Source organism: Salmo salar, chromosome ssa14 (assembly GCF_905237065.1).
Source record: "Salmo salar chromosome ssa14, Ssal_v3.1, whole genome shotgun sequence".
Lineage (NCBI taxonomy): Eukaryota > Metazoa > Chordata > Actinopteri > Salmoniformes > Salmonidae > Salmo > Salmo salar.
The window spans coordinates 48,806,485-48,820,519 of record NC_059455.1 but is presented as its reverse complement, the minus strand read 5'-3'; the positions used below and the strand labels follow the sequence as shown (position 1 = coordinate 48,820,519).

At 43.5% G+C, this 14,035-nt stretch overlaps 1 protein-coding gene across 8 annotated transcripts in view; it reads right to left on the bottom strand.

Moving 5' to 3' along the window:
- The window catches only part of LOC106595545 (receptor-type tyrosine-protein phosphatase mu), a 633,856-nt gene that overhangs the window by 205,891 nt on the left and 413,930 nt on the right, over nucleotides 1–14,035 (bottom strand). For 4 of the 8 annotated variants that reach the window (XM_045694494.1, XM_045694495.1, XM_045694496.1 and 1 more), the window contains exons 14-16: nucleotides 10,621–10,657; nucleotides 9,322–9,396; nucleotides 952–1,087 (exon numbers count right to left, since the gene is read on the bottom strand). In XM_045694494.1, the coding sequence (XP_045550450.1) occupies nucleotides 952–1,087; nucleotides 9,322–9,396; nucleotides 10,621–10,657 (248 nt within the window). The remainder of the gene's footprint in view (nucleotides 1–951; nucleotides 1,088–9,321; nucleotides 9,397–10,620; nucleotides 10,658–14,035) is intronic. The other 4 variants (XM_045694497.1, XM_045694501.1, XM_045694498.1 and 1 more) reach the window with 1 other exon arrangement.

Genomic DNA, 14,035 nt, shown 5'->3' with positions numbered 1-14,035 from the left:
TTTATTCTCTCTCTCTCTCCTCTCTGTCTCTTCTACCCCCCTCTCTCTGTTCTCTCTTTCTCTTCTACCCCCCCTCTCTATTCCCTCTCTCTCTCTCCTCTCTGTCTCTTCTACCCCCCTCTCTCTGTTCTCTCTTTCTCTTCTACCCCCCTCTCTATTCCCTCTCTATTCCCTCTCTCTCTCCTTTTTCTATTCCCTCTCTGTTCTCTTCTACCCCTCTCTATTCCCTCTCTGTTCTCTTCTACCCCTTCTCTAATCCCTCTCTCTTTCCTCTGTTCTCTCTTTCTCTTCTACCCCCTCTCTCTCTCTCCTCTTTCTCTAATGCCCCCCTCTTTCTTCTACCCCCTCTCTATTCCCTCTCTCTGTTCTCTTCTACCCCCTCCATATTCCCCCTCTCTTCCTTCCCCTTCTCTCTTTCAGCCTTTCATCATTATTTCCTTCTTATCTCCTATTCTCTAATCTTCCCTTCTATAGTACTCCAAAATATTTCCCTTTTCCTCCCGTCTCCAACCCACTGTCATTGAACGGGGTGGTGCGTCTTGTATGATTGGGCCGCGGAGACATTCATCTTTCACAGCAAACTGTTTCTCATAGCTGTAAACAGACGTAATGTAGCGTATCAACATCATCAAATTCATTATTTACGTTTTGCGCTGACAACGCTGACAACACTGCTGTGCTTTAGAGAGAGAAAACAGGGGAAACGAGTGGAAGAGACTCGTAAAAAAAAAAAAAAAAACTTCTTCCAGATTACAATTGTAAACGACCAAGCTGTCCAAATGTACCCCATGTTGTAAATGTTTGTCTTCTTCAGTTTGTCTCACTGTGTAACAGTGTTTGTAGACGTGACATAACATCAACATAGAGTGACAATATATTAAATATATAGGACACATAACATATAGCAACACATCTTTACACAAAATATAGAACTTCTACAAAATGTCTTACCTTTTCTTCAGGAGGAGGATGACTCCGAGGAAGATGATGACAAAGAGGAGGATGCCAGCGATGACGCCGGTTATCTTCACTGTGTTGTCTGTCTGTTTCTCTGGTTCCACTGCGTCAGGCTTATGAGTGGCCTCTCCTATACAACAACAACAAGACAACATTAACAACTACACAAACAGGCTTATGAGTGGCCTCTCCTATACAACAGGCTTATGGGTGGCCTCTCCTATACAACAACAGGCTTACGAGTGGCCTCTCCTATACAAGAACAAGAAAACATTAACAACTACACAAACAGAATTATGAGTGGCCTCTCCTATACAACAACAAGACAACATTAACAACTACACAAAAAGGCTTATGAGTGGCCTCTCCTATACAACAACAGGCTTACGAGTGGCCTCTCCTATACAACAACAGGCTTACGGGTGGCCTCTCCTATACAACAACAGGCTTACGGGTGGCCTCTCCTATACAACAACAGGCTTACGGGTGGCCTCTCCTACACAACAACAGGCTTACGAGTGGCCTCTCCTATACAACAACAGGCTTACAGGTGGCCTCTCCTACACAACAACAGGCTTACGGGTGGCCTCTCCTACACAACAACAGGCTTACGAGTGGCCTCTCCTATACAACAACAGGCTTACAGGTGGCCTCTCCTACACAACAACAGGCTTACGGGTGGCCTCTCCTACACAACAACAGGCTTACGGGTGGCCTCTCCTATACAACAACAGGCTTACGAGTGGCCTCTCCTACACAACAACAGGCTTACGGGTGGCCTCTCCTACACAACAACATACGAAGACATTAGCAGACATCTCCTACTGTTACTTATTACTAATATGCCTATCTATCTTACTAAACAAGGTGAAATCCCTAGTGGTCCTAAGTGGTGATGGTGTAATAGTGGATTGAGTAGTAGATTCATCTACATTGATCTGGGCTAATAGGTCTTGTCCATGTTCTGTTTAACTGGTCGTACTGCGTTTAAAGGAAGACATATCCCTAACCTTTTAATATTGTATGTACAGTGCCTTTCGGAATGTATTCAGACCCCTTTGATATTTTCCACATTTTGTTATGTTACAGCCTTAATCTAAAATGGATTAAATAAAATGAGTGGCCTCTCCTATACAACAGGCTTATGGGTGGCCTCTCCTATACAACAACAGGCTTATGAGTGGCCTCTCCTATACAACAACAAGAAAACATTAACAACTACACAAACAGAATTATGAGTGGCCTCTCCTATACAACAACAAGACAACATTAACAACTACACAAACAGGCTTATGAGTGGCCTCTCCTATACAACAACAGGCTTACGAGTGGCCTCTCCTATACAACAACAGGCTTACGAGTGGCCTCTCCTATACAACAACAGGCTTACGGGTGGCCTCTCCTATACAACAACAGGCTTATGAGTGGCCTCTCCTATACAACAACAAGAAAACATTAACAACTACACAAACAGAATTATGAGTGGCCTCTCCTATACAACAACAAGACAACATTAACAACTACACAAACAGGCTTATGAGTGGCCTCTCCTATACAACAACAGGCTTACGAGTGGCCTCTCCTATACAACAACAGGCTTACGAGTGGCCTCTCCTATACAACAACAGGCTTACGGGTGGCCTCTCCTATACAACAACAGGCTTACGGGTGGCCTCTCCTATACAACAACAGGTTTACGAGTGGCCTCTCCTATACAACAACAGGCTTACGGGTGGCCTCTCCTATACAACAACAGGCTTACGAGTGGCCTCTCCTACACAACAACAGGCTTACGGGTGGCTTCTCCTACACAACAACATACGAAGACATTAGCAGACATCTCCTACTGTTACTTATTACTAATATGCCTATCTATCTTACTAAATGAGGTGAAATCCCTAGTGGTCCTAAGTGGTGATGGTGTAATAGTGGATTGAGTAGTAGATTCATCTACATTGATCTGGGCTAATAGGTCTTGTCCATGTTCTGTTTAACTGGTCGTACTGCGTTTAAAGGAAGACATATCCCTAACCTTTTAATATTGTATGTACAGTGCCTTTCGGAATGTATTCAGACCCCTTTGATATTTTCCACATTTTGTTATGTTACAGCCTTAATCTAAAATGGATTAAATAAAAAAAAATAAAAAAAAAACATACTCATTCATCTATACACAATACCCCATAATGACAAAGTGAAAACAGGTTTAGACATTTTTTCTAATTTATATAAAAAGTACAAAACAGAAATACCTTATTTACATAGCCCTTTGCTATGAGACTCTAAATTGAGCTCAGGTGCTTCCTGTTTCCATTGGTCATCCTTTGATATGTTTCTACAACTTGATTGGAGTCCACCGGTGGTAAATTCAATTGATTGGACATGATTTGGAAAAGGCACACAGCTGTCTATATAAGGTCCCACAGTTGACAGTGCATTTCAGAACAAAAACCAAGCCATGAGGTTGAAGGAATTGTCCATAGAGTCAGGATTGTGTCGCGGCACTGATCTGGGAAAGGGTACCAACAACTTTCTGCAGCATTGAAGGTCCCCAAGAACACAGTGGCCTCCATCATTCTTAAATTGAATAAGTTTGGAATCACCGAAACTCTTCTTAGAGCTGGCCGCCCAATCAAACTGAGCAATCGGGGGAGAAGGGCCTTGGTCAGGGAGGTGACCAAGAACCCGATGGTCACTCTGACAGAACTCCAGAGTTCCTCTGTGGAGATGGGAGAAACTTCCAGAAGGACAACCATCTCTGCAGCACTCCACCAATCAGGCCTTTATGGTAGAGTGGCCAGACGGAAGCCACTCCTCAGGAAAAGGCACATGACAGCCAGCTTGGAGTTTGCCAAAAGGCACCTAATAAAAACTGGTCTGATGAAAACCAAGATTAAACTCTTTGGGCTGAATGCCAAGCGTCACGTCACGTCTGTTGGTGAAGCATGGTGGTGGCAGCATCAGGGACTGGGATACTAGTCAGGATCGAAGCAAAGATGAACAGAGCAAAGAACAGAGAGATCCTTGATGAAAACCTGCTCCAGAGCGCTCAGGACCTCAGACTGGGGCAAAGGTTTACCTTCCAACAGGACAACGACCCTAAGCACACAGCCAAGACAACGCAGGAGTGGCTTCGGAACAAGTCTCTGAATGTCCTTGAGTGGCCCAGCCAGAGCCCGGACTTGAACCCAATCGAACATCTCTGGAGAGACCTGAAAATAGCCGTGCAGTAACACTCCCCATCCAACCTGATAGAGCTTGAGAGGATCTGCAGAGAAGAATGGGAGAAACTCCCCAAATACAGGTGTGCCAAGCTTGTAGCGTCATACCCAAGAAGACTCGAGGCTGTAATCGCTGCCAAAGGTGCTTCAACAAAGTACTGAGTAAAGGGTCTGAATACTTATCTTAATGTGATATTTCACTTTATTATATTTTATAAATTAGCAAAAAGGTATAAAAAGAACTTTTTGCTTTGCTATTATGGAGTATTGGGGTGTAGATTGACGAGGGGGAAAAAAAACAATTTAATAAATTTTAGAAAACAGCTGTAACGTAATGTGGGAAAAGTCAAGGGATCTGAATACTTTCAGAAAGCACAGTAGTTCACAACTAAATCGCTCTAACGCCTACGGTTCACTGCTGAAAACATCCTGTTTCATTCCATCCATAGCGGTTGAATTTGGTTTCAAGGTCTCTCAAATAGGCCTGTAAACTGCTAGTAAACCTATCTATCTCAAATAGGCATTCCATAAAAATGGAGATGTCTTTTCTACCCACAGCTTTAAACAGATGCCATACTCTTAGCAAGTGAGCCTGTTTAGGGTACCTATACAGTATTCTACAGTCACTAAATATCACTCTCTGGGCCTGTTTAGGGTAACTATTCTACAGTCACTAAATATCACTATCTGGGCCTGTTTAGGGTACCTATACAGTATTCTACAGTCACTAAATATCACTCTCTGGGCCTGTTTAGGGTAACTATTCTACAGTCACTAAATATCACTCTCTGGGCCTGTTTAGTGTAACTATTCTACAGTCACTAAATATCACTCTCTGGGCCTGTTTAGTGTAACTATTCTACAGTCACTAAATATCACTCTCTGGGCCTGTTTAGTGTAACTATTCTACAGTCACTAAATATCACTCTCTGGGCCTGTTTAGTGTAACTATTCTACAGTCACTAAATATCACTCTCTGGGCCTGTTTAGGGTAACTATTCTACAGTGACTAAATATCACTATCTGGGCCTGTTTAGGGTAACTATACAGTATTCTACAGTCACTAAATATCACTCTCTGGGCCTGTTTAGGGTAACTATACAGTATTCTACAGTCACTAAATATCACTCTCTGGGCCTGTTTAGGGTAACTATTCTACAGTCACTAAATATCACTCTCTGGGCCTGATTAGGGTAACTATACAGTATTCTACAGTCACTAAATATCACTCTCTGGGCCTGTTTAGGGTAACTATTCTACAGTCACTAAATATCACTATCTGGGCCTGTTTAGGGTACCTATACAGTATTCTACAGTCACTAAATATCACTCTCTGGGCCTGTTTAGGGTAACTATTCTACAGTCACTAAATATCACTCTCTGGGCCTGTTTAGTGTAACTATTCTACAGTCACTAAATATCACTCTCTGGGCCTGTTTAGGGTAACTATACAGTATTCTACAGTCACTAAATATCACTCTCTGGGCCTGTTTAGGGTAACTATACAGTATTCTACAGTCACTAAATATCACTCTCTGGGCCTGTTTAGGGTAACTATACAGTATTCTACAGTCACTAAATATCACTCTCTGGGCCTGATTAGGGTAACTATACAGTATTCTACAGTCACTAAATATCACTATCTGGGCCTGTTTAGGGTAACTATACAGTATTCTACAGTCACTAAATATCACTCTCTGGGCCTGTTTAGGGTAACTATTCTACAGTCACTAAATATCACTCTCTGGGCCTGTTTAGGGTAACTATACAGTATTCTACAGTCACTAAATATCACTATCTGGGCCTGTTTAGGGTAACTATACAGTATTCTACAGTCACTAAATATCACTATCTGGGCCTGTTTAGGGTAACTATTCTACAGTCACTAAATATCACTATCTGGGCCTGTTTAGGGTAAATATACAGTATTCTACAGTCACTAAATATCACTATCTGGGCCTGTTTAGGGTAACTATTCTACAGTCACTAAATATCCCTCTCTGGGCCTGTTTAGGGTAACTATTCTACAGTCAGTAAATATCACTCTCTGGGCCTGTTTAGAATGATGGTATTCTCTCCTGCTCACCTCCACCTCTAGTATCAGTCTAGGGGTCTATCTTTAATAGACGAGATGAGGAAGATCCCTATAGCAAATCAGGTTTGGGTCAACCCCTATTGGGCCACGGTCAAAAGTAGTGCACTATATAGGAAAAAGGCGGTGCAATGTAGGACGCAGCCTCGGGTCTGAGGAAAAACGACAACGTAGTTAGAATTCCAACTGTCTAAAACGTCAGCTGCCTTGTGGATACATAATGAATGATACATTATGATATAAATCTTTGCTTGACTGGGTTTATTCTCTCTCTCTCTGTGTGTGTGTGTGATTGACATGTTCTCTCCATCTAACACGTTGATTAGATTCAAATATAGATGTTTAATTCAGAATGGTAGGAAACAACACCGGTGTGAACGATTCACTATCAACTTGCACTGATTGAAAGGTTTTCTCTTTTCCAGGACAATCTGATAACTACAGACTAGTCTGACAGGGAGGGAGAGAGGGAGAGAGAGAGAGAGAGAGAGAGAGAGAGAGAGAGAGAGAGAGAGAGAGAGAGAGAGAGGGAGGGAGAGAGAGAGAACGATCAAGATAAATATATATGGAGAGAATCCCTGGTCTACAGTGTCCAACTAGGTCCATGTTTGTAATTTTATCCACTAGGCAAATCAGTTAAGAACAAATTCTTATTTACAATGACGGCCTACCCCGGCCAAACCCGGACGATGCTGGACCAATTGTGCGCCACCCTATGGGACTCCCAATCGCGGCCGGTTGTGATACAGCCTGGATTTGAACCAGGGTGTCTGTAGTGACGCCTGTAGCACTGAGATGTAGTGCCTTAGACCGCTACGCCAACTCGGGAGGATTGTCAGTCCACACAGAGAACGGAGACAGGGATATTGGTGTCAGATGTAAGGGTAGATACATGTAGCTAGATTTTTTTATTTATACAGGTTTATTCTCATTGAGATAAATATCTATTTTCCAACAGAGACCTGATCCAATTGCAGCAAGGGGAACAACGTTTCAGACAAACCAAATTACATACACTCACACAACATTAAACAAAACTATAAACACACATACAGTACAACAAAAACATTTAAAAACACAAACATCTTGACTAAAAACAATTACACTCTTCTATAATATATACATCGATCAAGTGTTTAAACTCCGCCAACGAAACTAGATCGTCACATTTTAAAATGTTCAAAAGAGAATTCCAGGACCACGGAGCTGAGTAACTAAAACTATTTCTACCATGTTCTAATTTTTGGTACTGTTAGAAGCAAATCAGATCTACTGTATATCATGAGGAACACAATACATTATTATAGCTGATATGCTTCGTTCTGTCAATGCTACAGGTCACTAAAATCTCATGGAATATATCATGAGACATATTCATTCAAACGGATTCACTTTAACACATTAAATGAGGAAGTACTGAAACTCTGTTAGGATGTTTTACCATAGGTCAGGTCTTATACTGTTAGGATGCTTCACCATAGGACAGGTGTTATACTGTTAGGATGCTTCACCATAGGACAGGTGTTATACTGAAACTCTGTTAGGATGCTTCATCATAGGACAGGTGTTATACTGTTAGGATCCATAGGACAGGTGTTATACTGTTAGGATGCTTCACCATAGGACAGGTTTAATATCGTTAGGATGCTTCATCATAGGACAGGTGTTATACTGAATTCTTTATCCATAGGACAGGTTTAATATCGTTAGGATGCTTCATCATAGGACAGGTGTTATACTGGAATTCTGTTAGGATGCTTCACCATAGGACAGGTTTAATATCGTTAGGATGCTTCATCATAGGACAGGTGTTATACTGGAATTCTGTTAGGATGCTTCACCATAGGACAGGTGTTATACTGTTAGGATCCATAGGACAGGTGTTATACTGTTAGGATGCTTCACCATAGGACATGTGTTATAGTGTTAGGATGCTTCCCCATAGGACAGGTGTTATGCTGTTCAGATGCTTCATCATAGGACAGGTGTTATAGGGTTTAGGATGCTTCACCATAGGACAGGTGTTATACTGTTAGGATGCTTCATCATAGGACAGGTGTATACTGGAATTCTGTTCGGATGCTTCGTCATAGGACAGGTGTTATACTGGAATTCTGTTAGGATGTTTCACCATAGGACAGCTGTTATACTGTTAGGATGCTTCACCATAGGACAGGTGTTATAGTGTTAGGATGTTTCACCATAGGACACTCTACCCAGCCCTTGTAGCTACACTAGGATTTGATCTAGCCCAGCAATAAACACATTATTAAAATAATCAAAGGCTTGATTAGTTGCTTATTTGAAACAGGTGTGTTAATTAGTGCTGGGCTAGAACTAAAATGTGCATCTGGTGGGTGTCTCCCTGCAATATACTGAGCTAGACTATACTATCCTGTCAGACAGAGATATTAGGACAGACCAGGAAGCTAGCCTGTCAGACAGAGATATTAGGACAGACCAGGAAGCTAGCCTGTCGGACGGAGTAATTAGGACAGACCGAGAAGCTAGCCTGTCGGACAGAGTAATCAGGACAGACCGAGAAGCTAGCCTGTCGGACGGAGTAATCGAGACTGACAGAAGCTAGCCTGCCGGACGGAGTAATCAGGACAGACAGAGAAGCTAGCCTGTCGGACGGAGTAATCGAGACTGACAGAAGCTAGCCTGCCGGACGGAGTAATTAGGACAGACCGAGAAGCTAGCCTGTCGGACGGAGTAATCAGGACAGACAGAGAAGCTAGCCTGTCGGACGGAGTAATCGAGACTGACAGAAGCTAGCCTGCCGGACGGAGTAATTAGGACAGACCGAGAAGCTAGCCTGCCGGACGGAGTAATCAGGACAGACAGAGAAGCTAGCCTGTCGGACAGAGTAATTAGGACAGACCGAGAAGCTAGCCTGTCGGACGGAGTAATCGAGACAGACAGAATAAAGGCAAAGGGCTGGGCAGAGTCAACAAATTCATGTTATTAACAACCCCCCCATGATGTCTCATACATGTAGGTGATGCAGGAAATGGCTGCTCCAGAGATGGGTTGAGCAGAGAGTCTAACCTGTTAGTTGGTCGTCACCAGCCGCAGGCGCGATGCGGATGTACGGAGTAGTGAGCTGAGTCACCAGTATGGCAGCTGAGAGGAGGCACAGTGTCCATGCAGAGAGAGAGAGAGGAAGGAGGCACAGTGTCCATGTAGAGAGAGAGAGAGGAAGGAGGAGGCACAGTGTCCATGCAGAGAGAAAGAGAGAGAAAGAGAGAGATAGAAAGAGGGCACACAGTGTCCATGCAGACGGGGGGTGAGGTAAAAGGAGATAGGGGAGGGAGGGAGAGGGGGGAGAGAGACAGAGAGAGCAGGAGGGGAGAGTGAGCGAGGAGGGAGCGAGAGGGGAGAGAGAGAAACAGAGAGGCCACACGGAAACTCAAAATAGCCATACAAACAAAATCTCAGTCACCAGGCAACATTAATGAAAAAAAAAGAAACTCTCATTGTTACAGAAGATAATCATGTAATTCCTTGTTTGTTAATTTAAAAAAAAGAGCTGTATCTGAACCTTAACCTCTAGGCTAACGTGTTACACGTGACTTTACATGACCGTTTCAGTCTATTTCACCTAATGCGTGTTGTCGTTAGCTCTCTCAACCTTGTGCAGTTAGCTGCTTGACCATCTCTTTCAGGTCAACTTGATTATCACTCGATGTACCAATTCTGACCGTTGCTGTTGACTAAGCGGCAGGCCTTGTTAATCTAACGAGAGGAATGAGGCTGAGATTTACTATTGTAGGGCTTCACTGAGCTGTGTGTAGCCAATGTGTCTGTGTGTTCATGTGTGTCTGTGTGCGTGTGAAGCCTGTGTGTGGTTGGATAAGTCTGTGTGTGCACGTGAGAATATGACCAATCCCATCTCCCCCCCCCCCCCCCGGCATTATCAATCCCTCTCCTGATCAATAGTGTTTAAGCTGCATCACCTTAATGTCTGGACCAGCAAGACAAGCTGAATAACAATGTGGGTCTGTGTGTGTGTGTGTGTGTGTGTGTGTGTGTGACGAGCTGAATAACAACGTGTGTGTGTGCCCGCGTGACGAGCTGAATAACAGTGCTTGAAGGGAAAACAGTGTTTCTGAGACGTGTGAAAACACTTGTCTGGCCCGTGTGAGGGTGTGCCATGCTGTTTCTTTGTTTGCCAACACTTTATTTCAAGGCTACCTACATAAAGACTGTTGTTCTAACTAGTTCATGTTGTCAGCTCTTTAATAAAGGTGTGTAGGTCACGTTAGAATACTAGACATGACGTCGTCGACGTCCTCAGTGAACCGCGTGGATTCAGGGACGTGTACATGTGACTTGGTGTGGTCCTACCTTTGGTGGCGACTCGGACACAGTCAATCTTGGTCTCCTGTGTGACAAGACAGAAAGAAGATCAAAAGAACAGTTAGCTGTGTGTGTGTGGGGGGGTGTGTGTGGGTGTGTGTGTGTGGGGGGGGGGGGGGGTGTGCCCACGCAGAAACACACGCATACTAGCACGCACACACCGCACTGTCCCTGTGTGTGAACTCTTCAACATCGACCAATAGACAGACAGGAGAGAAGAGAGAGCGAGAAGGCCATGAAAAGAACGTAGTGTGTGCGTGTGTGTGTTGCAGTAGGCACATTCATTTAACAAAATATGTCACATTAACAATGAGACGATCCAATTAACCAATTCATTCATTCACTACTCAATCCGCTCCCCTGCCTCAGTGTTTCTGTTGGACCTTGGTCCACATCAATTTTCATCACATTTTATAAATCGTAAGTCTACTGAACAATTCCAACATTGAATTAGTCAGTCAGTACAGTGGTGAGATTGAACATGAGAGTTAACGGCTGGAGTGGATGTTAACGCTGAGCCGTGTTATTCAAAACATCAGGACTTCCTTGACAGTTAGAGCAAAGAGAAGAAGAAGTCCCAACTATCAAACACCCTCGTTTAATACTCCTAGTTATTCTTACACCTCTGAGGACTGTTGTAACTTCCTGGCCCCCTTCAGAGGATCTAAGTTTTTTTAAATCTGTGATGACTAAAGAAGAGATTCCTTGCGTTAACGTTCACCAATAAGAAGGTGAACGTCGCTCAACAGAAGGGAACTAACAAATGAGCCATTGAAAACCAAAACAAAACCGGTCGGGTTTTAAAAACGTCATGGGGGGGGGGTTCTACTAAGTGGTGGCCAAGCAACTCTAGTTGGGTCATAAAAGATCCCACCATGGACACCCACTGGGATGGGCTGGGCTTTTTAAAAAAACACCGACTGGACTTGATATCAGACAAACTAAGAAAAATGTACCCACACTAACTTAGAATGGAGAAGTGGGTGGAGCAAACAGGAGAAATACAGGTAAAGGTTCCGTTCAACAACGTAAAGAAGAGGAGAAATACAGGTAAAGGCTCCGTTCAACAACATAAAGAACAGGAGAAATACATGTAAAGGCTCCATTCAACAACGTAAAGAACAGGAGAAATACAGGTCCGTTCAACAACGTAAAGAACAGGAGAAATACAGGTAAAGGCTCCGTTCAACAACGTAAAGAACAGGAGAAATACAGGTAAAGGCTCCGTTCAACAACATAAAGAACAGGAGAAATACAGGTAAAGCTCCGTTCACATAAAGAACAGGAGAAATACAGGTAAAGGCTCCATTCAACAACGTAAAGAACAGGAGAAATACAGGTCCGTTCAACAACATAAAGAACAGGAGAAATACAGGTCCGTTCAACAACGTAAAGAACAGGAGAAATACAGGTAAAGGCTCCGTTCAACAACATAAAGAACAGGAGAAATACAGGTCCGTTCAACAACGTAAAGAACAGGAGAAATACAGGTAAAGGCTCCGTTCAACAACATAAAGAACAGGAGAAATACAGGTCCGTTCAACAACGTAAAGAACAGGAGAAATACAGGTAAAGGCTCCATTCAACAACGTAAAGAACAGGAGAAATACAGGTCCGTTCAACAACATAAAGAACAGGAGAAATACAGGTCCGTTCAACAACGTAAAGAACAGGAGAAATACAGGTAAAGGCTCCATTCAACAACGTAAAGAACAGGAGAAATACAGGTAAAGGCTCCGTTCAACAACGTAAAGGGAACACGCTAAACACAAGGTGTATCTCTTCCAACATCTGTTTTTACAACAGAAGCCTTTCATTTCTTGTACATTTAGCAATCACTCTTATCCAGAGCGACTTACAGTAGAGTGAGTGCATTCAGTTTTGTACTGGTCCCCCGTGGGATTCAAACCCACAACCCTGGTGTTTGGAAGCGCTGTGTTCTACCAACACGGGGAGCACTGAGCCAATAGCTCTTAAATATCAGCTGTGTCTGCACAGAAGAAACGCCTTCTTACTAACGAGGACAACAGGTGCAAACACATCCTGACCAACGAGGATGATTCCAATCAGTATGCCACACCCAAAAGACAATCAACCTTGAAATAGGACCGTTGGTCTGGAGTAGGACTAGACAGGATTAAACAGTGGAATGGCTGGTGTTTTTTTAAAGTTTTTTTTTTAGAGGGTTTTACTAGTTGGCAGAGCAATTTTCCCTTTCCCCAATTTGGTAGGCAGAGAAGGCAGAGAATGGCGTCAAACACCAGTACAGTATGTGTCGTGTAAGCACCTAAAAGTCGGATGCGATCCACCGACCAAAATCCCCCCCCCCCCTCCAAAAAAAGAAGAAGACCCTCGAAAATAGAAAACGCAATCGAGAGAAAAAGCCAAAACCTGTAACAGCCGTGCCAGTTTGATTATGATAACGTTGGTGTTCACACCACTTCATGGACACACTGTGAAACACCATCGATAGATGTTGACAACGTGGTTTCTACTGTTTCTGAACTATTGGAGGCTCTTAATTTCTAAAATACTTTGACAGCTTCCAGACTACAGTAGCAGGGTTCTTCAACTTCATTCCTGGAGAGCCTACTGTCTGTGATGCTGCATTAGTACACCTAATTCAGTTAGCAAAGGCCCAGATGGAATGTTTTGATCGTGATTGTAATAATTGATTACTGTACTCCAATTCACCCTAGAAAGTTTTGGAATGAGAAATACACTTTCTTCAGAGAGTAAACTCCTTAATCCTCCCTCTGTCATGTGTTGTCTCTGTTCTCTTCTCCAGCTCTCTAACATATCTCTCTCTCTCTCTCTCTCTAACATTTATCTCTGTCTGTCTCTCTAACATCTCTCTGTCTGTCTCTCTCTCTGTCTGTCTCTCTCTCTCTCTAACATCTCTCTCTGTCTCTCTGTCTGTCTCTCTTTCTAACATTTCTCTCTGTCTCTCTCCCCCTCTATCTCTCTATCCTCTCTATCTAAGACGTGTGGTAACTCCTTAAGCACCCTGTTTAAGGTCCATTTTCATTCTGGACCAGATCTCTTCAAGTCACCATTGAACTCTCTGTCACTGCTTAGCTTTGCTTTGTAGAGAGCCGGAGAGGAGGAGAGGAGGAGTGGAGGAGAGGAGGAGGAGAGCTAAGTGCCACTTGATGATGGAGAGAGGAGCTAGAGAGGAAAGAGGCTGCACTCTGAACAATCCACGACACTGTTGTTGTTGAACCTGCCTAATAATACCATTCCCCATCATCACCACTACCACCACCACCACCACCACCACCACCATCACCACCACCACCACAACCACAACAACCACCACCACCACCACTACCACCACCACTACCACCACCACCACCACCACCACCACAGCCACCACCACCACCACCACCACAACCACATCACC